This window comes from Bubalus bubalis, chromosome 8, assembly GCF_019923935.1.
Source record: "Bubalus bubalis isolate 160015118507 breed Murrah chromosome 8, NDDB_SH_1, whole genome shotgun sequence".
NCBI lineage: Eukaryota > Metazoa > Chordata > Mammalia > Artiodactyla > Bovidae > Bubalus > Bubalus bubalis.
In genome coordinates, this window is record NC_059164.1 from 107,333,732 (window position 1) to 107,356,509 (window position 22,778).

Here is a 22,778-nt window from a genome sequence, read left to right on the forward strand (position 1 = left end):
AAGTTTCTCCCATATGGCTAATTCATGACATTTGGAATTAAAGAGATAATATAATTACAATGGGGAAAAAACTGTCCCGTAAAGCCCTTTTTAAAAAAGAGTATAGTAAATTTCTGTTGGGTTGACTTGATTGCCATTTTAGGATACCTAAAATACCTCTTTGTACACCTGTGCTTTTTTAAACAATATATGACAAAGGCCAGTTACTGTCATCTACATAGACATTCATATGCTTTATGATGCAAAAGACTAATTCTTAGGGATAGAGTGGGAACTATATGTAGAGTTTGAAAAAAATTCTTAGAATTGCACTTGTGTTAAGTGTAAAATTTATTGTGAAAATCAGACATTAAGAGTGATCTTTTTATGTTTATTAAAATGAGTCATGAGTTTTACAAAGGTAAGAAACACTGGACTAAGCAGGCATTAATAAGAATGCTTGAAAGGGGGTTACCCTGATCCGTTATTCGTTGTGGTAATGGACCTGCTGTGCTCCACAGTACAAGACTGCATTACAGCACATACTGGTAGCGCTACTGGCTGGAATTAAGGGTGCAGTGTTATGTGCAAAGGTAAAGACTTGGTGCCATGAACAAAAATCTTTATGAAAATGAGGTGAGGAATGCTATTTTATAATTATGTGTAGAGCTGTTCTCAATTTGTAGAAGTTAGTCTGCCAATTTGACAAACTCCAGTAAAAACCAGGAATCCCTAACTGTTTAAATCATACAAAGGTACTTATCTTAAAAATATTAATTCTAAAGTTCGCTCACTACTCAGAATCCTGGAAGCCCAGGAGAGACCAGGTTTGTTTTGCTCTCCATTGTACTGCACAGTTAGCAGAGTACTGGGTCTAAGGTGGACTTATTATAAAGATTTATTGAATGAATAAATGAATATTTATTGAATGAATAAATGGGTATCTGAATAAAACAACCAACATAAAGACTGAGAATGACTTTGGTACTGATCCAGAATGACTGTTGACCAGGAACTGGGTGTCTGTTCTACAAACATCCACTCAGGTCCCAGGGTCTAGGTATCAGGTAATGCATCCAGAAAGCCAAGACACAGACCAACCCACACTCCTTTGGTATTGATCCATCCTGAGGATCTTTTACTGACTTCTTTTCCTAGAACTCAGCATTTCCTTACATGGTTATGACGACCAAAGCATGCCAACCCCAGGTGTTCCAGAACTTATTTAATATTGCTTCTCTGCCACCTGAAAGGTGAGTCCAGAAGCACCAGAGGGGAACATGGCCAGAACCCTGTTCCCATAATTTCCCTTTCCATCCTTTGAGTTCATGTCATAAAATACCACATGTCCACAGACAAAACTTTGAGAAATGTGTTTCTGATAAACTAAGTGTTGTTAAGCTTTTCATTTTAGCACGACGTTTATGTAGAAGTCGTGGCTCTTCCTAGCTGGTATCAAGGTATTTCCCTTACTAGATGTAAAAAGCACTTTCTCTATGGCTCAGTGGTTTTACTACTGGAGGAAACATCCCATTAAATTTTCCCATCAGGCAGTAAGGAGTAGAGAGATTCATTACGTGAAGAGAGGCAAGGTAAAGGTTTACTATATAATCAATCAGTGGTAATATACGCTTGTTTCTCCTATCAGAGAAACTGCTCCTCACATGTCTTAAGGGAACAAGGGAATTTCTTTAACAGTAATCTTGAAAGTATGCATATTATGATATAACATTAATCATTCTTATTAGCCCGAATAGCCAGTATGAATAGTAAGTTTTCACAATAGGTTTATCATAGTTTTATACAGCTCCATGGAGTCATTAATGGAGGGTTTGGGTTAATATCCTGCATTATTTGAACTCTGATTCTAGATTTGAAGAAGACATTTGCAACATGCTTGATGAAGGGAAGTTCTTAGATCAATGAAGATGAGAACACTGGACTGGAAATCAAGTCTCAGGTAGCTGAGACAGCCCTCATTCTGCCTAGGATCTCAGTTTCAGTCTCGCTTGGTGAGGTCCTAAGTCTCTAGGTCCCGAGACATCAGGCCTGCTCTTCCACTTATACAGCCTAGGTTCACCTTATGCAAGGCGGGAAATGATGTGGTTAAAAAACAAAACAAAACAAAACTTTTCCTTTATAGTACAGCTTGAATTTCCATTAGCTCATAACATGTATTCCTATAGATTTCCTTATGCTTATACCATTACTGACTATTTTCCGGGTCTCTTCTGTCTCTTGAGTTCCATCTTCTCAGATGGTAAAGCGTCTGCCTTCAGTGCACTAGACCCAGGCTCGATACCTGGTTTGAGAAGACCCCCTGGAGAAGCGAATGCAACCCACTCCAGTACTTTTGCCTGGAAAATTCCATGAACAGGGGAGCCTGGTGGGCTACAGTCCGTGGGGTCACAAAGAGTCGGACATGACTGAGCAACTAACACACACACAAAGGGATAATAGATTCCAAGCAGAAGGACCTTTTAAATCTCAGAATGATAAAGTGGTGAGAGACTGAGTATACAGTTAGACAATGGAAAGACCACATGTAAAACAGAATCTACAACCTGCAAAATCTTGCCCAAGAAACCAACCTCATATCTATAGTAACCAGCCCAGGAAGTCAGACTGCTATATCTATTAATAATCCAGGAAGCCAAACAATAATTTCATAACAACCGAACCCAAGTAGCTAAGACTTGATCAATAACTGACAAATTACCTAGTTTTTGTCCCTGTTTTCAACTTTTAAACCAGCCAAAGAAATCCAAATATTGAAGGATGGAGGGGAATGAGAAGTGCTCACCACATTGAGAAGGTAACTTGAGACCAAGAAAATGAGGCAGGAAGCTCCATATAATTGATGGATCAGTTTACTGTAGGGTGACTTAGAGGCTAAGATTGGGCAGACAATGTTCAGGAGCATTTGAAGCTGCACTCATTGGGACAATTTCATGGTTAGGGTCTAGGGGTATGTGTTTGGAAACAGGAAGCGCATTTCTAGGTCAAGACTTATGAATGGGTCACCAGTCTTGTGGGTACTGGCAATATATCAGCAAAGGTTTTTGTCACTGTCTGGAGACTAACAAAGCATACAGGCCACCTGGACTTAGTGGGTGTTAAACAATATCTATTAACTACAAAGCCCTTGACAACAGAGACATGATTTATCACACAGTCCTAGGTAGGGTCAGTGGAAGGACAGGAGGAACTGTCTGGGCCCAAGATGGCATCAGTACATCAAACATGCTCCTCTAACCAATTACATAGGAGGGTCCACTTCTAGCTAGCCTGGCCTGCAGCTTCTCCAGGCCCAGACTCTAATCAGGGTGATTTCAAGTCTTCCACTTCCCACTATAAAGTTTCCCTACCCCTCAGCCTGCCTTTGGGCCACTCTGCAAGTGACTACAAATAAGTAGTCCCTCTTGTTCTCATTTGGATGGCATTCATTTATTTCCACAGTGAGACTAAAAACAGACAAAGAGAAAGCACTCAACTTCTGCAAGGTCCTCTGTCAAGGCCATCTTTCTTTCTTTTCTTGGTCAACTATTTTTAATTAATAACTGCTATTCAAAAACTTCCATATACTCAAAACCTCCTACACTATACTTTGTATTATCCACTCTGAACATATGACTCTCTCTCAACTTCTTAGGGAAACAAGTCCAAGAACTGCCTCCGTATCTTCTCAGCACTCACTCCCAACAGCTACAGTTTCATTCAGTCAATTAATTTCTCCATTCCCCTGGTTACCACAGAGAAGGAGACATCTCTTCTGTCCGATGCTCTGGGCACCACTGTCTCCAACCGGCTCACAGCTTTGACCTAGCGATTACTGAGCACCCTCTCATTTCTTCATACTCTTCCCATCTCTTCCCTTCTTACTCTGACCACCAAGATGTGTTCAAGGCTCTGCCACCTGAAACTCTGTCACTCCCTCCCTAACTCCAAGCCCCTTGCAGTTTTCCATCTGTCTCTCTTAAGCACATTAGAGAACAGACACTGGGATTCCTTATCTGTTCTTCAATTTCCATTCATTTCACACCCAGATACACTGGAGGTTCTACTTGTTACTTTACTGAAACTGTACGAAGATCACCAATGACTTTTTCCTCTAAAACAAGGTGTATTCTCAGTGCCTAGTATTGTGGCTGACCTGTGGAAGAAACTCGTCTTCCTTGATTTCTTAACTTTAAAAATAGTTCTGCATTACTGAGCTGTGAACTGGCTTAGCTTTACCTGAATTAACTTACACAATCCTTGTAGCAAACAGATGAAGTAGGTGGTGTTATTGTTCTGGAAATTAGGGCTCACACAGAGATTAAATCTCCCTCATACCTGATCCATCCCAAGATCCATCCTTGCCTTTTCCCTCTGAAATAACAACAGGAGTAGATAGAAAAAAAAAAAAAATACCCTGAAAGACCCAGATTTCTGCTCATTTCCTGGCACATGAACAAGAGCTCAAAATATGTTGAGTATTCTTCTTCTTCTAGCACCCAAAGCCATGGTATAACATGGAGTATACTAATACATTTTGACTAATTGAATGTGCCCAGAGAGGTCAGAATAGTGATGCTTAAATAATTATTTCTGCTGGGAGCTATGGCTTGTTGGGGCTTTAAAGGCAAGGAGGGCATTTGTCTTGGACCAGGAGGCCGCCAGAAGCCTTTACCTGGTCACATTGGTCTTAGAAAAGAATAGGAAAAAAACTCATTTTTCCTTTCTCTGCAATATGCACCTATTCATTTCTAAAATGGAAAATTTATGAATGGTGTTATTTGGTAATCATAGTCATCTTTTTGAGAAAAGGATTTATCTTTATCTCATTATGGCAAATATTAGAGTGTAGGTGTGAAATGAAGGGGAGAGCAGTTAAGTCTTCTTTTTCCTATTGTTTACATGTATAAATATTAAAATTCATAAGACGTAATTTTGAAAATCTGCTCCTATAGGAAAATAAAGTGTAATTAGAGTTGAATAAAACAAAAGGGGAAATGAGAGCATCGACTTTCTGATTTACTATCTTGCCTTCCCTCCCACTGGAATCAATTTACAGTGGATAGGAAAGATGCAGACAGCAGGAGGAACAAGGGGTTGTTAACACAAATTATAAGGAAAGGAACTCCCTTCGAATTTCAGGAACTGAGCCAAGGGAGAAAATTAGAGTGGGAGACTATTCACGCTGCACCGTAACTGTACTCACATCACTGAGCACCTCAGAAATCCCTAATCAAATAAAAGCATTAGCATTTATTGTCTTTCTGCCTAAATATTGTTAAATGCTTAGGAAAAGTCCCCAGAAGACAGTTACCAGTTTGCCAAGAGGTCCCAGGAAGAATTCCTTTCCAGCTGTGAGATGTATTTCCTTAGTGTAAGAGCGAGGGAATATGACCGGATCCATGCTGTTACAGACACTGTGTTACTTTAATGATGCTGCCCTCATGGAAAGAAAACTGTACCAAGAAAAAGAGGCAGGAAGAAGCAAACAGGTCACTAGCTGCTGACATTAAACAAAGCGTGGGTTTCTGGCTCAAAATACAATACAGGCAAAAATCTGGGAAGAAATGTATAATTATTTAGATAAGAGGAGTTTTAACTCAAATGTGGAAGGGACAGGGAGGAAAAATCATCAGATAAACTGCTCTAAGCAGGAAACCTGGGTGGCTGTGGTATCCTTCTGGAGCCAATGGAGGGCATGAGGGTATTCTGAAAGTGTCATGAAGCTAGCTGGGAGCACTCCAATGGCTGAGGTGCTGTATACTAACAGAGAGCAGACAACAAAAACAACCCCTCCCAGCAACAGGACTCCACACTTTATCACTGTTGCTTTTGAATTGCTCAGTTGTGTCCAACTCTCTGTGACCCTCAACTGTAGCATGCTAGACTCCTCTGTTTTCCCCTACCTCCTGGGGTTTGCTCAAATTCATGTCCATTGAGTCAGTGATGCTTCTAACCATCTCATCCTCTACCATTAATAGTAAATATTACTATCTTCTCATCATAACTGAGGATGGACTCATCATTGGAAAAAAAGTTGAAAGGTTTCCTTTATTCAAGCAAATAATTTAAAAGATGGGGAAATAGAAAAGCAAAATATCTGAAAGATCATAAAACCAAAAAGTGCTTAAATTCAGTAACAAAAAGGGACTTCAAAGCTACATTTGAGCAAAGGGGAAAAAACAGTTGATCTCTACTTGGAGAAGACGGTGTAGCATCAGTGACTCAGCTCTCCTTGGGAAGAGGGTCTTGTGAGTCACACAGGAAACTGAGCTCAGGGCACGCAGACGGGTTCTGTCTGCTGCACTCAGATCACTGAAAGGGATGGTACAATTATGCTTCAGTAATGGGTTACTTTTCAGAGATTACCCTTTTACATATCGTCAAGATTAACAAGGTGAAGTGTGGGCTAAATTAGGATTGTACAGATGGGTTGAGAGATGGTGAGTACCTTCCCCAAAGATGACTGATCAGAGGCTCTCTAGAAAGGCACTGAATAATGCAAGGTTCTGTCCTTGGAAACTATCTCCATTCATGTCTGTATCATCATCTTGGAATAAAACCCATAAGATTAATCAGTGGGTGATAGAATACTGAGAGAGATAAACTAAAGAAAGCGAGATTTCACAATGATCCTGAAAGTTCAAGTTAGGAGCCAAAAGCAATGGGGAGAACTATATACTTTAAAAGGGTGAATTTTAAAGTATAACTCTGTGGGAGAGGGAGAGGGTGGGAAGATTTGGGAGAATGGCATTGAAACATGTAAAATATCATGTATGAAATGAGTTGCCAGTCCAGGTTCGATGCACGATACTGGATGCTTGGGGCTGGTGCACTGGGACGACCCAGAGGGATGGGATGGGGAGGGAGGAGGGTTCAGGATGGGGAACACATGTATACCTGTGGTGGATTCATTTTGATATTTGGCAAAACTAATACAGTTATGTAAAGTTTAAAAATAAAATAAAATTTAAAAAAAATTAAGAAAAAAAAATAAAATAAAATGGAAAAAAAAATAAAAAAATAAAAGGGTGAATTTTATGGTATGCGATTATTGTTTTTTTACAAAAGCTATTATGTAAACAAATGAACAAACAAAACCAATTACAGATGTTTAACTGGAAAATAAAGCTTCATATTTGAGTTAAAAAAAAAATACATCCTGAATAGGAAAAGCTTAACTGGTGATAGTCTATGGGTTTGAGTAGACATTGAGCTCACGTAATAGCCAACAGCATGGTCCATTGGAGTCTTAGCTTCCTGAGAACCAGACTTATCCCTGAATCCTCAGCACGTCATATCATATGTACAGGATAAAAGTGTAATAAATATTTGTTACACATGTTGCTTAAAAACAACCACAATAGCCAAAAACTAATGCAACTTTAAGTTACAAAAGCTTAAATGTAGGAGTTTCTTTCTGTGCACGTGATTGGTTATTTACCCCCATGGCACCCTGATGGAGAAACATCACCTCCAAGAGTAAGTTCTCATGCACAGGAGGAGGTCACTGCTCTCTCAGTCAATTACAAGAGGCACTAAGGCAATAAAACAGAAGATAAACAAAGTTCATCTACTTAGATGGGGCGCTTGCCACAAGCCAGTGGAAGAAAACAGCCTTCTGAGGTCTTTATTTGTGGACAAACTTCGAAAAGAACTGGCTGTTTATCTTCCACAGTTATGGGGTGTTTCTGGGCCAAGTCTCCCCAGATAAGGCATTTTTCCTGGGGCCTCAGGAATTAACATCGGTAGGAGATTGTATTTCTATTATTGTCATACAAGAGACCCAGAAGTTAGCAATTATCATCTCTAGCCTTGAATTTCCCTAGGTTGCAGGCTTTTCTAGAAGGGCATTAAAAATAATCACAAAATAATGCAAACCCACAGCCAAGCAAACAGCCCTACATCACTTTCTAAGCCATCATTCTCTTATTTTTTCCATTTTTAAGACCTGCAGCCAGAAGAACTTTAATGGGAGACAGAGAGGTGAATTCTATGTGAGATGAACCAAGCCTCTATCATCTTGGTATCACTATCAGAAATATTCTAGCTGAACAAGTGGGTTGATAGTGTGTGGCCATATGTACTTTTTAGATTATTTTGACAAGTCCAGTTAGTCAGTCCAACCAAGTCAGCTCAGAAAAAGGAGTCTTATGAGTCAAAATAGAGGATTCCAATCAGGTTGGGTTTCATAGACCACAGTTTGTATTGGCCTGAGATGCATGGAAGACAGTCTTAATTATGTAGTCCTGAAGAAACAAAATATTTAGTCCAAGTATGGTTTGAGATTTAAAAACAAAGCAAAGGAAGTAAATACCAATTTGTAGCAGGTGGGACTGAAGAAAACTATAAGCAATGAATCTTGAATAACTGTAAATGAATTCATATAAGAAAGTGCATGCATCCTTAAATTCTTTAAAATTATTTGTTTAAAAAAAAATTCTTTGTTTATACAAAGAATTCAAATGACCCACTGTTTATCCTGCTATGTAAATCCTTTAATTATATAATAAAAAAGATTTGATGAATAACCACATGTTCCAAATTACTGATATTGACTTCAAAGAATCATTAAGCATACCACTTTCAAATCTAATAATAAGTATTATAAGTTATAAAATCCTTTATCCTGGCCAGTCTACAAAACTTATTTGAGATGAGAATACAGACTTTTAATTATTATGTGTGATATATTCTTCATGTATCTGCCTTTGAATTTGAGAACTGGTTTGAAAGTTTAGGGCAAGAAACTGTGGTCTATTCAAGTCTGTCTATCAGATCAGATCAGATCAGTTGCTCAGTCGTGTCCGACTCTTTGCGACCCCATGAATCGCAGCATGCCAGGCCTCCCTGTCCCTCACCAACTCCAGGAGTTCACTGAGACTCACGTCCATCGAGTCAGTGATGCCATCCAGCCATCTCATCCTCTGTCGTCCCCTTCTCCTCCTGCCCCCAAACCCTCCCAGCATCAGAGTCTTTTCCAATGAGTCAACTCTTTGCATGAGGCGGCCAAAGTACTGGAGTTTCAGCTTCAGCATCATTCCCTCCAAAGAAATCCCAGGGCTGATCTCCTTCAGAATGGACTGGTTGGATCTCCTTGCAGTCCAAGGGACTCTCAAGAGTCTTCTCCAACACCACAGTTCAAAAGCATCAATTCTTCAGCGCTCAGCCTTCTTCACAGTCCAACTCTCACATCCATACATGACCACAGGAAAAACCATAGCCTTGACCAGACGAACCTTTGTTGGCAAAGTAATGTCTCTGCTTTTGAATATGCTATCTAGGTTGGTCATAACTTTCCTTCCAAGGAGTAAGGGTCTTTTAATTTCATGGCTGCAGTCACCATCTGTAGTGATTTTGGAGCCCAGAAAAATAAAGTCTGACACTGTTTCCACTGTTTCCCCATCTATTTCCCATGAAGTGGTGGGACCGGATGCCATGATCTTCGTTTTCTGAATATTGAGCTTTAAGCCAACTTTTTCACTCTCCACTTTCACTTTCATCAAGAGGCTTTTTAGTTCCTCTTCACTTTCTGCCATAAGGGTGGTGTCATCTGCATATCTGAAGTTATTGATATTTCTCCCGGCAATCTTGATTCCAGCTTGTGCTTCTTCCAGTCCAGCGTTTCTCATGATGTACTCTGCATATAAGTTAAATAAGCAGGGTGACAATATACAGCCTTGACGTACTCCTATTCCTATTTGGAACCAGTCTGTTGTTCCATGTCCAGTTCTAACTGTTGCTTCCTGACCTGCATACAGATTTCTCAAGAGGCAGGTCAGGCGGTCTGGTATTCCCATCTCTTTCAGAATGTTCCACAGTTGATTGTGATCCACACAGTCAAAGGCTTTGTCATAGTCAATAAAGCAGAAATAGATGTTTTTCTGGAACTCTCTTGCTTTTTCCATGATCCAGCGGATGTTGGCAATTTGATCTCTGGTTCCTCTGCCTTTTCTAAAACCAGCTTGAACATCAGGAAGTTCACAGTTCACACATTGCTGAAGCCCAGCTTGGAGAATTTTGAGCATTACTTTACTAGCGTGTGAGATGAGTGCAATTGTGCGGTAGTTTGAGCATTCTTTGGCATTGCCTTTCTTTGGGATTGGAATGAAAACGGACCTTTTCCAGTCCTGTGGCCACTGCTGAGTTTCCCAAATTTGCTGGCATATTGAGTGCAGCACTTTCACAGCATCATCTTTCAGGATTTGGAATAGCTCAACTGCAATTCCATCACCTCCACTAGCTTTGTTTGTAGTGATGCTTTCTAAGGCCCACTTGACTTCACATTCCAGGATGTCTGGCTCTAGGTCAGTGATCACACCATCGTGATTATCTGGCTCATGAAGATCTTTTTTGTACAGTTCTTCTGTGTATTCCTGCCATCTCTTCTTAATTTCTTCTGCTTCTGTTAGGTCCATACCATTTCTGTCCTTTATCGAGCTCATCTTTGCATGAAATGTTCCTTTGGTATCTCTGATTTTCTTGAAGAGATCCCTAGTCTTTCCCATTCTGTTTTTTTCCTCTATTTCTTTGCATTGATCACTAAAGAAGGCTTTCTTATGTCTTCTTGCTATTCTTTGGAACTCTGCATTCAGATGCTTATATCTTTCCTTTTCTCCTTTGCTTTTCGCTTCTCTTCTTTTCACAGCTATTTGTAAGGCCTCCCCAGACAGCCATTTTGCTTTTTTGCATTTCTTTTCCATGGGAATGGTCTTGATCCCTGTCTCCTGTACAATGTCACGAACCTCATTCCATAGTTCATCAGGCACTCTATCAGATATAGGCCCTTAAATCTATTTCTGACTTCCAAAGGGATTTGATTTAGGTCATACCTGAATGGTCTAGTGGTTTTCCCTACTTTCTTCAATTTAAGTCTGAATTTGGCAATAAGGAGTTCATGGTCTGAGCCACAGTCAGCTCCTGGTCTTGTTTTTGCTGACTGTATAGAGCTTCTCCATCTTTGGCTGCAAAGAATATAATCAATCTGATTTTGGTGTTGCCCATCTGGTGATGTCTGTGTATAGAGTCTTCTCTTGTGTTGTTGGAAGAGGGTGTTTGTTATGACCAGTGCATTTTCTTGGCAAAACTCTTTAGTCTTTGCCCTGCTTCATTCCATATTCCAAGGCCAAATTTGCCTGTTACTCCAGGTGTTTCTTGACTTCCTACTTTTGCATTCCAGTCCCCTATAATGAAAAGGACATCTTTTTTGGGTGTTAGTTCTAAAAGGTCTTGTAGGTCTTCTATATATCTGAGTATACCATATTTAATATCCACAATATGTTTCCTGCCTCTGGCTGCTCTCTTTCCCTAAAACCTACTACTCATCTTAAAGGAATTAAAATGTACAATGCACCGCTCACTCTGCTTTCTTTGAAAAATGTGTATCTTCGGAGAAGAGATGGGCCCTTAACAGCTCTGTAAGCCTGTCCCCATTTCAGTAGTATTCCATGACATACACTCAGATGTCACCACTAATATTTATGCTTCTGCCAAGTGACATTTTCTTTCAAGAGACAGGATTGATGGGCCCAGAAAGAACCGGATCAAGCAAGAGTTGAATTCTAGACTATTAAGCAATAGAAAACCACTGTATAAATTTTTACAAGGAATGACTGGATGAAAGCAGTATTTTAGGAATAGTTGGCAAATATAGGAAGAGCAAATATAGGAATTGGAATAGGATACTTTTTCATTTAATGCTGTTGCTCTGCTGAGGCAACTACTAATCCTTTGTAAGCAAAAACCAGGCTTTAGATTATTACTCCCACAGCACTGAACTATTTATGTTGATTGATATAGTCAACTGCCCATGTGAGAAAATGATGCCTTGAGAATGTCCAGCTAGTGTTAATGATGGTCAGTCTGGGATCTCATGATTAGCAAAGCAATAATTTCAGTTCTTGTGGCCAAGGCAGCTTTATTCACACATTTCTCCAACAAATATGCTCAAGTACCTATAGCTGTTATGGAGGAGGAAATGGCAGCCCACTCCAGTACTCTTACTGGGAAAATCCCATGTGGCTGAAAAGAGTCAGACATGACAGAGCATGCACACATACATACATCTACAGCTATTAAGTGAACAGTGGCCATTTTTTTTTAAAGGTGTAAAAACAGTAAAGATGTTCCTATAACTTGATCACTTTTTGAATAGAAGAATTAGGGGATGAACATGTGAAGGTTAAACCTATCGTATCTGTTCCTTGGGCTAAGACTATTGATGTATGAGTTGTGTAAAAACTAGAGGGTTTTGTTTTTTTTTTTTCCTCCAAAATATTTCACTGGAAGATTTTATAGGCTGATCTAGATTATCTTACTGCCTATAGCAGAGACTTCTTGGGTACAAAATGTGGTTCAGAGTTGCAGGACTCATCCAGAGCAGAGTCTGCCCCTTGACTCAGGTGTGGCCATGTGACTTTCAGCCAATGATCGTGAACAGAGAGGACAGCGCACCAAGTCAGAACGCGGGTCCTGGGAGGCTCGGCATGTTTCTGTTTGCTATCCTGAGTGTCTGGCACTGCGCTGAGAAGAATGTGCTACACTAAGTCCAGAGAGAGATGTCAGGAGCGTGGCCATCTAGATGCCGCACCAATCTATTTTAAGAGGCAGAGCAGTGACACAGCAGGTGCTATGAAACAAGTCATTTAAGATTAGCCAAATCCTACCTGAGCTGTAGCTGCACGAGCAGAGCAAGTGGCTATAGTTTTAAGTCACTGAGTTTTGAGTATGCAACACAGCATCTTTGGGCCAGTAGCTTATGGCTGCAGTGGCCAAAAATGGATTATTAGAATTGAAGTTTGCAGGCTCTTCATTCTCATGTGGGTTTTATCTGTCATTCTTTTCCCCTCTGTTACACTAGTTACGACACTTACATACAGAACTTAAACTATGCACTTTGGTGCCTTTTTTTTAGCAGCTTGTAGTTCTCTGTTTAACTGCCTTGGCTTCCCTCTGCCTTCCATACTTTTTGTTAGTATGTATATATTTTCCTATATTTTGGAATCCCTTTTTTCCATCTGTGGGTCATTTTTTTCTTCTTTTCTTAGACACCTAAATTCATTCAAATAAAGATCTCTTTAACATTTCTTTCCTCCTTAAGATCTTTGTTGACTTTTGGGAGGGGCAAAGGAACCGTTAATGATAATCTGTTATGCTCATTCTTACTTTTGTTGAATGGTACCCAAACCAGGTTATGACAATTTAGAAAATACCTCTAGAACTTGATGTGTGTGTGTGTGTGTGTGTGTGTGTGTGTGTGTTTTCTTGTAATAGAAGCTTATACGTCAGAATGTGTGAATGAAAATGCAAAATTAGAAACAAATCCCATGAAGTGTTTGGACACTCTGACAGCTGCAATTTTTCAACATAAATTACTGCACTTAGCTGCAAAGCCTCTGTCATAGGGAGACAGGACACTTCCAAAATTGCCTGCTGCCCTCTTTAGTAATAATCGGAGTTTTCACTATCTAGATATCCCATGATAAAAGACACCTCGATGCACACAGATGGAAGAATCCAGACTTTATGCATATCCCTCAGAGTATGCACATGCTACTCTATTCATCTTCCCTCCTTGTCTAGATGTGGCACAAGATTATTCAGGGAAGAAGATGTGGGCAGGAGCGGAAGCTTAGCAGTCAACAGGTGAGCCTGTCCACCCTCTCGCTTTCCTTTTAATCAAAGAAAAGACCTGACAAAATTCACTGTTAGCCTCTTACTGGTGCCTTCCAACAGCATTAGGTAGGGGGAACTCTTTTTTCCTAGCATCACACCAACAAATTTATTTTAAAATGTGCAACACTTAACAAGTGTTCCTCAAGGCATTATCATTTCTGAAACAGTATGGCTAAGTGTCTTTACTTAAGAGATTTTTAAGGACTAATTTTTCTCATTCTTTTAAAAAAGTATCAATCTGCCTTTTAGAGATATTTGAGATATACCATCACACAAATGCAAAGTTTCATATGGATGCATGCTCAGTCACTAAGTCATTTGTCTGACTCTTTGCAACCTCATGGACTCTACTGCCAGGTCCCTCTGTCCATGGAATTTCCCAGGCAAGAATACTGGAGTGGGTTGCCGTTTCTTTCTCCAGGGGATCTTCCCCACCCAGAGATCAAACTCACATCTCCTGCATTAGCAGGCGGATTCTTTACTGCTGAGCCACTAGGGAAGTCAGATGTTTTGTGCATATTAATAAGGAGTCTAGTTTTGGGGATGTATTAATAGTTGAACTCTGGTGACCTTTCAAATAAAGTAGGATGGGCTCACATCTTGTCCTAGATCCATGTAAGTCAGGAGCCCAGTGTGTCTCCCTGCACCAAGCTGCTCCTGAAGAAGTACCTGCCCACGTGACCCACTTCTAGGAAGCCAGTTTGAAGACTGCTATCTATGATGCCAAATTTCTGAGCTCCTTTCTTCCAGGACTACAAGAATAGAAACTTCTGGTTTAGTGATTATAAAACAGGATCATGAAGAATAAATAATTTCCATATTCACCATACTTTCTGCCACAACCCAAATAGGCTTGTAGAGACAAGACCAAAGATATTAAAGTCAATTTATTTCAGATATGGGCAATGTCATGAGCTGTCAACAGATGTCCTGCAGTCCCCAGCTTTAGCAGCAGGTCAGCAGTAGGGTCATCTGTGATCCAAGAAGGGTACCTGCCCAGAGGTGCCCCCCTCTTAACACCCGGAACCTATGAATACATGTTACCTGGTGAATGTGGTTTTAAGGCTGCAGCTGGAATTAGATTTTCTAACTTGGTGACTTTAAAATGCGGATTATCCAAGGTGAGCCCAATCAAAAGGCCCCATAAACATGGGAAGAGCCGGAGAGGACAGCAATGAAATATGAGTAAGGCTTGGCCCAGCACAGCTGCTGCCTTGAAGATGGAGGAAGAGCCAAAAGCCGAGGGAATGTGGGAGCTTCTAGAAGCTGGAAAGAGCAAAGAAAGAGATTCTTCCCTGGAGCCTTTGGAGAGAGACACTGGTTAGCCAAAACCTTTATTCTAGCCTGGTGAGCCCCACCTCCATCCTCTGCACTGCAGTGATAGACCTGTCATTTTAGCCTGCAGCATTTGGCGCAGCATTTGGGGCGGTTTTGTCACAGCAGCCAAAAGGAACAAATATTTCATCTCATTAAGGAGACAGGTTCAGGTGGTGGTGGTGCTTTAGTCGCTCACTTGTGTCCGACTCTTGCAACCCCATGGACTGCAGCCCACCAGGCTCCTCTCTCCAGGAATTTTCCAGGCAAGAGTACTGGAGTGGGTTGCCATTCCCTTCTCTAGCAGATCTTCCCGACCCAGGGATCGAACCCAGGTCTCCTGCATTGCGGGCAGATTCTTTACCAACTGAGCCACCAGTGAGACAGGTTACTACCTAAATTATGACTAAAAGCTATCTAGACTACGCATAACTGAGAGACAACAAGAATTTACAATGTAAGATAGCAATCTTATTTCAATGCAAATAGCTTTATAAAAGAAAAGAAAAAAGATAGAAAACTGGACTTCAGCAAAATTTAAAACTTTTGTGCATCAAAGGGTAGTATCAAGAACATGAAAAGACCACTCAGAGAAAAATAAAATATTTCCAAATCACGTATCAGATAAGGGCAGTATCAAGAGTATAGAAAGAACTTTTACAACTCAACAGTAAAGAGATAACACAGTTTTCAAAAGCACAAAGAATATGAATAGGCACTTCTCCAAAGAAGATATAAAACTGGTTTAAAGCATATGAAAAGATGTTCCTCATCATTAATCATTAAGGAAATTCAAATCAAAACCACCAGATACCATCTGAGACATAGAGAACAGACTTGAGGGTTGCCAGGGAAGACTGGGTGGCGGAAGGATGGAATGGGAGTTTGAGATTAGTATATGCAAATTATTATATATAGAATACATAAACAACAAGATCCTACTGTGTAGCACATGGAACTCTATTCAATAGTCTGTGATAAATTATAATGGAAAAGTGTATGAAAAAGGATATATGTATATAGTACATATTTACTGTACAGTAGAAAGTAGCAACATTGTAAATCAACTATACTTCCAAAAAAAAAACCCACTATGAAGTCAAGAAATATCTGGAGTAACAGGCAAATTTGGCCTTGGAGTACAGAATGAAGCAGGGCAAAGGCTAATAGAGTTCTGCCAAGAGAACACACTAGTTATAGCAAACACCCTCTTCCAACAACACAAGAGAAGACTCTACACATGGACATCACCAGATGGTCAACATTGAAATCAGACTGATTATATTCTTTGCAGCCAAAGATGAAGAAGCTCTATACAGTCAGCGAAAACAAGACCAGAAGCTGACTGTGGCTCAGATCATGAACTTTTTATTGCCAAATTCAGACTTAAATTGAAGAAAGTAGGGAAAACCAACAGACCATTCAGGTATGACCTAAATCAAATCCCTTATGATTCCACAGTGGAAGTGAGAAATAGATTTAAGGGACTAGATATGATAGACAGAGTGCCTGATGAACTATGGATGGAGGTTCATGACATTGTACAAGAGACAGGGAGCAAGACAATCCCCAAGAAAAAGAAATGCAATAAAGCAAAATGGCTGTCTGAGGAGGCCTTACAAATAGCTGTGAAAAGAAGAGAAGCCAAAAGCAAAGGAGAAAAGGAAAGATATACCCATCTGAATGCAGAGTTCCAAAGAATAGCAAGAAGAGATAAGAAAGCCTTCCTCAGTGATCAGTGCAAAGAAAGAGGAAAATAATACAATGGGAAAGACTAGAGATCTCTTCAAGAAAATGAGAGATACCAAGGGGACATTTCATGCAAAGATGGGCTCGATAAAGGACAGAAATGGTATGGACCTAACAGAAGCAGAAGATATTAAGAAGAGGTGGCAAGAATACACAGAAGCACTTACAAAAAAGATTTTCACAACCCAGGTAATCATGATGGTGTGATCACTCACCTAGAGCCAGACATCCTGGAATGTAAAGTCAAGTGGGCCTTAGGAAGCATCACTACAAACAAAGCTAGTGGAGGTGATAGAATTCCAGTTGAGCTATTTCAAATCCTAAAAGATGATGCTGTGAAAGTGCTGCACTCAATATGCCAGCATATTTGGAAAACTCAGCAGTGGCCATAGGACTGGAAAAGGTCAGTTTTCATTCCAATCCCTAAGAAAGGCAATGCCAAAGAATGCTCAAACTACCGCACAATTGCATTCATCTCACACGCTAGTAAAGTAATGCTCAAAATTCTCCAAGCCAGGCTTCAGCAATACGTGAACCGTGAACTTCCCGATGTTCAAGCTGGTTTTAGGAAAGGCAGAGGAACCAGAGATCAAATTGCCAACATCCGCTGGATCATCAAAAAAGCAAGAGAATTCCAGAAAAAAACATCTATTTCTGCTTTATTGACTACGTCAAAGCCTTTGACTGTGTGGATCACAATAAACTGGGGAAAATTTTCAAGAGATGGGAATATCAGACCTCCTGACCTGCCTCTTGAGAAATCTGTATGCAGGTCAGGAAGAACAGTTAGAACTGGACATGGAACAACAGACTGGTTCCAAATCAGGAAAGGAGTACATCAAGACTGTATATTGTCACCCTGCTTATGTAACTTATATGCAGAGTATATCATGAGAAACACTGGGCTGGATGAAGCACAAGCTAGAATCAAGAAATGCCAAGAGAAATATCAATAACCTCACATATGCAGATGACACCATCCTTATGCCAAAAAGTGAAGAACTAAAGGCCTCTTGATGAAAGTGAAAGAGGAGAATGAAAAAGTTGGCGAAAACTAAGATCATGGCATCCGGTCCTATCACTTCATGGCAAATAGATGGGGAAGCAGTGGAAACAGTAACAGAGTTTATTTTTTGGGGCTCCAAAATCACTGCAGATGGTGACTGCAGCCATGAAATTAAAAGACGCTTGCTCAAAATAAATAAATAAATAAATAAAAAATAAAAGACACTTGCTCCTTGGAAGGAAAGTTATGACCAACCTAGACAGCATATTAAAAAGTAGAGACATTAGTTTGCTAACAAAGGTCCATTTAGTCAAGGCTATGGGTTTTCCAGTCATCATGTATGGATGTGAGAGTTGGACTATAAAGAAAGCTGAGTGCTGAAGAATTGATGCTCTTGAACTGTGGTGTTGGAGAAGACTCTTGAGAGTACCTTGGACTGCAAGGAGATCCAACCAGTCCATCCTAAGGAGATCAGTCCAGAGTGTTCATTGGAAGGACTGATGTTGAAGCTGAAACTCCCAATACTTTGGCCACCTGATGCAAAGAGATGACTCATTTGAAAAGACCCTGATGCTGGGAAAGATTGAAGGTGAGAGGAGAAGGGGACGACAGAGGATAAGATGGCTGGATGGCATCCCCGACTCAATGGACATGAGTTTGAGTAAACTCCGGGAGTTGGTGATGGATAGGGAGGCCTGGTGTGCTGCAGTCCATGGGGTCGCAAAGAGTTGGACACAACTGAGCAACTGAACTGAACTATATATTATTAATAATTAACACTCATTATGATGGCTTTAAAAAAAAAAGAACAAGTATTGGTGAGGATACTCCTCCTATATTACTCATACGATTATAAACTGTTATAACCACTGAGGAAAAGAGTTTGGCAGTTCCTTGAAAAGTTAAACAGAATTACCACATGACCTAGCAATTCTCTTGAGAGCTCCTTGGGACTGCAAGGAGATCAAACCAGTCCATCATCCTGAATATTCACTGGAAGGACTGATGCTGAAGCCAGTGCTCCAATACTTTGGCTACCCGATGTGAAGAATTGACTCATTTGAAAAGACCCTGATGCTGGGAAAGACTGAAGGCAAGAGGAAAAGGGATGACAGAGGATGAAATGGTTGGATGGCATCACTAGCTTGATGGATGGCATCACTGACTTGATGCATATGAGTTTGAGCAAGCTCTAGGAGTTGATGATGGACAGGGAAGGTTGGTGTGCTGCAGTCCATGGGGTCAGTAGGAAAGATTGAAGGCAGGAGGAGAAGGGGACAATAGAGGAGGAGATGATTGGATGGCATCACTGACTCGATGGACATGAGTCTGAGCAAGCTCCGGGTGTTGATGATAGACAGGGAAGCCTGGGGTGCTGCAGTCCATGGGCTTGCAAAGAGTCGGACATGACTGAGCAACTGAACTAGCAATTCTACTGCTAGATATGTTTGAGTCAAGAGAACTCAAAATGTATGCTCACACAAAAACTCATACATGAATGTTTATAACAGCCTTATTCCTGATAGAAAGTGAAAACAACCTAATGCCCTTGAACTAATAAATGGATAAATAAAATGTGTTGTTATAGCCATCTGATGGAATATTATTTAGGCACAAAACAGAAAGACATATTGTTATACATTACCATGTGGTTGGGCCTTTCATGCTAAGTGGAAGAAGCCAGACACAAAAGGCTACATATTGTGTGTTCCATATGAAATGTCCAGAACAGACAAATCCATAGAGACAGGAAGTGGATTACTGGCTGCCAGGGAAAGGGAGAGGGAGGGATTGGGACTGACTGAAGTCTACACAAAGTCTCTTTTTAGGGTGACAAAAATGTTCTGGAAATAAGTGTTAGTAATGGGTACACTAAAACCCACTGAATTATATGCTGTAAAGTGATACATTTTAGGTTGTATAAATTGTACTTCAGTTAAAAAAAGTATAGAATCAATCCACCCAACACACCATTAGAGCTTAGTACTGAATATCCAGGTCGTGACCATGGCCTTGTCACCTTACTAAGGTGAAATGATGTGACTTGCTAGTTGACTAACTCGGTTTTCCTGTGTCCTTTAAGAACTCCCATTGCAGGCCCTGATCTTGTGACAAACCCAACTCCAATCAGAATATAAACACAGACTCAGCATTTTTAAATTCCTTCAACTGAAATCTGACTTTGTGAAGCACTTTCTCATTTTCTCTTCAAGTCAGTTTATGCCCTTGAGTTTTCCCTTGTTCTTGCATCTGTCATCTCCTCATTGACAAGTGGCCCCCTCAATCCTGTGCTACCCCTTATGCTTTATCAATGTCTGAGTCCCTCAACAGATTCATCCTGAAGTTATCTACCTGAGTGTCTGGTCTACCAGTTTAGAAGTTAAGACACTGTTTCTAGTCCTTTAGCGATTTCTTTAGAAATTTTGGCATGCCTGAAAGTGAAATTGTTAGTCGCTCGGTTGTGTCCAACTCTTTTCCACCCCATGGACTGTGGCCCACCAGGTTCCTCTGTCCATGGGATTCTCCAGGCAAGAATATTGGAGTGGATAGCCATTCCCTTCTCCAGGGGATCCTCCCGACCCAGGGATCCTGCACTGCAGGCAGAGTCTTTACCATCTGAGTGACAAACTTATCCAAACACAAAGCCTAATATTCCTCAATACCTTCACCCTCATTCTGGACAAAACAAGAATCTCAGGATGCTTTAACTCCATTTAACCATCTTAGCTTATATATGTCTATATGTTATGGTTGTTGTATATTTTAATTCTGTGTATTTTACCTTCAGTTTTTAAAAACTTCTATTGTAAAATAATTACAGACATACAGGAGGTTGTAAAGAAATGTACAGAGAATTTCCAAGCACAGATAATTCTACTAATAACATCTATATAATACCCAATATATAATGCTAAAAATATAATAACAGCCTGTTTTATTTTTTGGCCATGCCACACAGCATGTGGGATCTTGGTTCCCCAACCAGGGATCAAACCTGCTCCTCTTGCACTGGAAGGTGGAGTCTTTTACCTACTGGGCCTCCAGGGAAGCCCCTGATCTCTCTTAATTTTGTCTGTATTAAAAGTAATATAGTGATGACAGCCTTGTCTGTCAAAAAATTTACAAGGTCAAACAACACGTGTCATGGTAAGCATATAGCACTTTATTAATTGTGCTAGTAAGTCCAAGGGTCTGTGGAGAAAACCTGAGTAACATATCTTTCTAGTTTCTTTCAATCAAAGAGGATTCATGTTTCTAGTTTATAGAGAGACATACAACTTTCTTATCAGGTCATTGTCAAGTTATCTTTAAAATATAAAGAGCTATTCTCCACCTCTTAACCAAAGCAAAGTCAAATATATGCAGCAGAATACAGAGGAACAGAACTAGCTGACTACAAAGGCACATGTCTTCTTTCCTTCCTCCCCAAAATGCAAAGATCAGAATGCTAAGCGAGAATACATGAATGCACGTTCTGATTTTTTAGAGATAGCAAAGATGTGCAGATAATGAAAAATACCTCATTTTCTTTCCTAGGTATATCAGCATAGTTGTGAGCCTATGTATATAAAAATGTTAGAAACACAAACAGGAGTTTTTTAAATTAAAAATATAATAATAATCCTTGATGGTTTCTGTCTTATATTCTCTCTGCTGTTCAGTGATATTTTCTTAATTACTTGAGAACCGTGTTTTTTAAAAAAAGTTTAAGTACATTACTGACATGAACTCAATGACCCACACCATTTTCCCTCTCTAATACGAGTTTTCTCCTTATCATTCAGGGTACATGGCAGCCTTAAGGTCTGAGAGTTTTCGATTCTAGTATCAGAAAGTATCTAGCTCTTTGGCATGTACTTGCATTTATTGTACAATGCCAGGTACAATGCATGGCATTATATGTGTATGTGTATGTACACCCCATACATGGCAGGTGTATGTGTATGTACACCTCACACATGGCAGGTGCTGAAACAATCATGACTAGTTTCAGATGCGCTGACTTGGTCTCCCAGCTCGCTTCCACGTGCCTTGAAGGCAGCATCTGGATCATCTGCGTTCCAGTTAGCAAAGCACAGTCCCACGCCTCACCCCAGACCTACAGAGCCAGAATCCACATTTAACAAAACACACTAAAATGTGAGAAGTGCTGACTTAGGTCATTCTTTGAAAAATCAACCGCTCCAATTTATGTCTCTTTTCCTTCAGCATCAGCTTTCCTTCCTTTTTGAAATACCCAGGGTTCAGTATTTTTTCAAAAAGACAAAAACAGAACCGAATTTCTCTCCATGCCGTACCACCTTCAGTGACTGAGCCCTCCTCTGCTGATCAGACTCCCAGTTTGGTTTCTCTGTTTACCACACTCCTGGGATGAATCCTATGCCTCTGCTCCCTTTACTTTTAATTTTCTCATTCCCGTTTCTTTGGTTACCACACTCTTGGAATGAACACTATGTCCCTGTGCCCTTTACTTTTAATTTTCTCATTTCTTTCTTAAAACTCAGAAACTTGACTTTCACTCCTGTGTAGTTCCATACACATACAAAGCACTAAAAAAATGCAGATAATTAACTAGAAAAATGCAGATAAAACTAAGATCCATTTTTCTAACATGCACTGTCCCCACTGCCAGCCAAAAACTGGCACTTGCCATCTACCTCTACAAGTTGTTGTGACCACTGACTTTCAGTACCCCCTGAAAGTTCAGGGTGGAGAGTTCAGGAATGAGGCACTCTGTGTTCTGGGTAAAACTACTAATAGCAGAATAGGCCTTCAGAGAGTTAGATGTTTTCAAGAGAAGATATATGAGCCCAATTTTCCACCTCCTCATATCTAGAATTGAGCACCAAAGAATTGACGCTTTTGAACTGTGGTGTTGGCGCAGGCTCTTGGGAGTCCCTTGGACTGCAAGGAGAGCCAACCAGTCCATCCTAAAAGAAATAAGTCCTGATTATTCATTGGAAGGACTGACGCTGAAGCTGAAACTCCAATACTTTGGGCCACCTGATGCAAAGAACTGACTCATTTGAAAATAACTTAATGCTGGGAGTGATTAAAG

At 40.3% G+C, this 22,778-nt stretch overlaps 1 protein-coding gene across 3 annotated transcripts in view; it reads right to left on the reverse strand.

Moving 5' to 3' along the window:
• The window catches only part of TPK1 (thiamin pyrophosphokinase 1), a 386,269-nt gene that overhangs the window by 26,968 nt on the left and 336,523 nt on the right, over positions 1-22,778 (reverse strand). Inside the window, exon 10 of one of the 3 annotated variants that reach the window (XM_044947011.1) lies at positions 5,279-5,432. The exons of 1 other annotated variant lie outside the window; for it this stretch is intronic. In XM_044947011.1, coding sequence (XP_044802946.1) covers positions 5,419-5,432 — 14 coding nt within the window. In that variant the 3' untranslated portion in view covers positions 5,279-5,418. Of the gene's footprint in view, positions 1-5,278; positions 5,433-6,001; positions 6,292-22,778 lie in introns of those variants that run through there. One more of the 3 variants, XM_044947012.1, reaches the window with a different exon arrangement.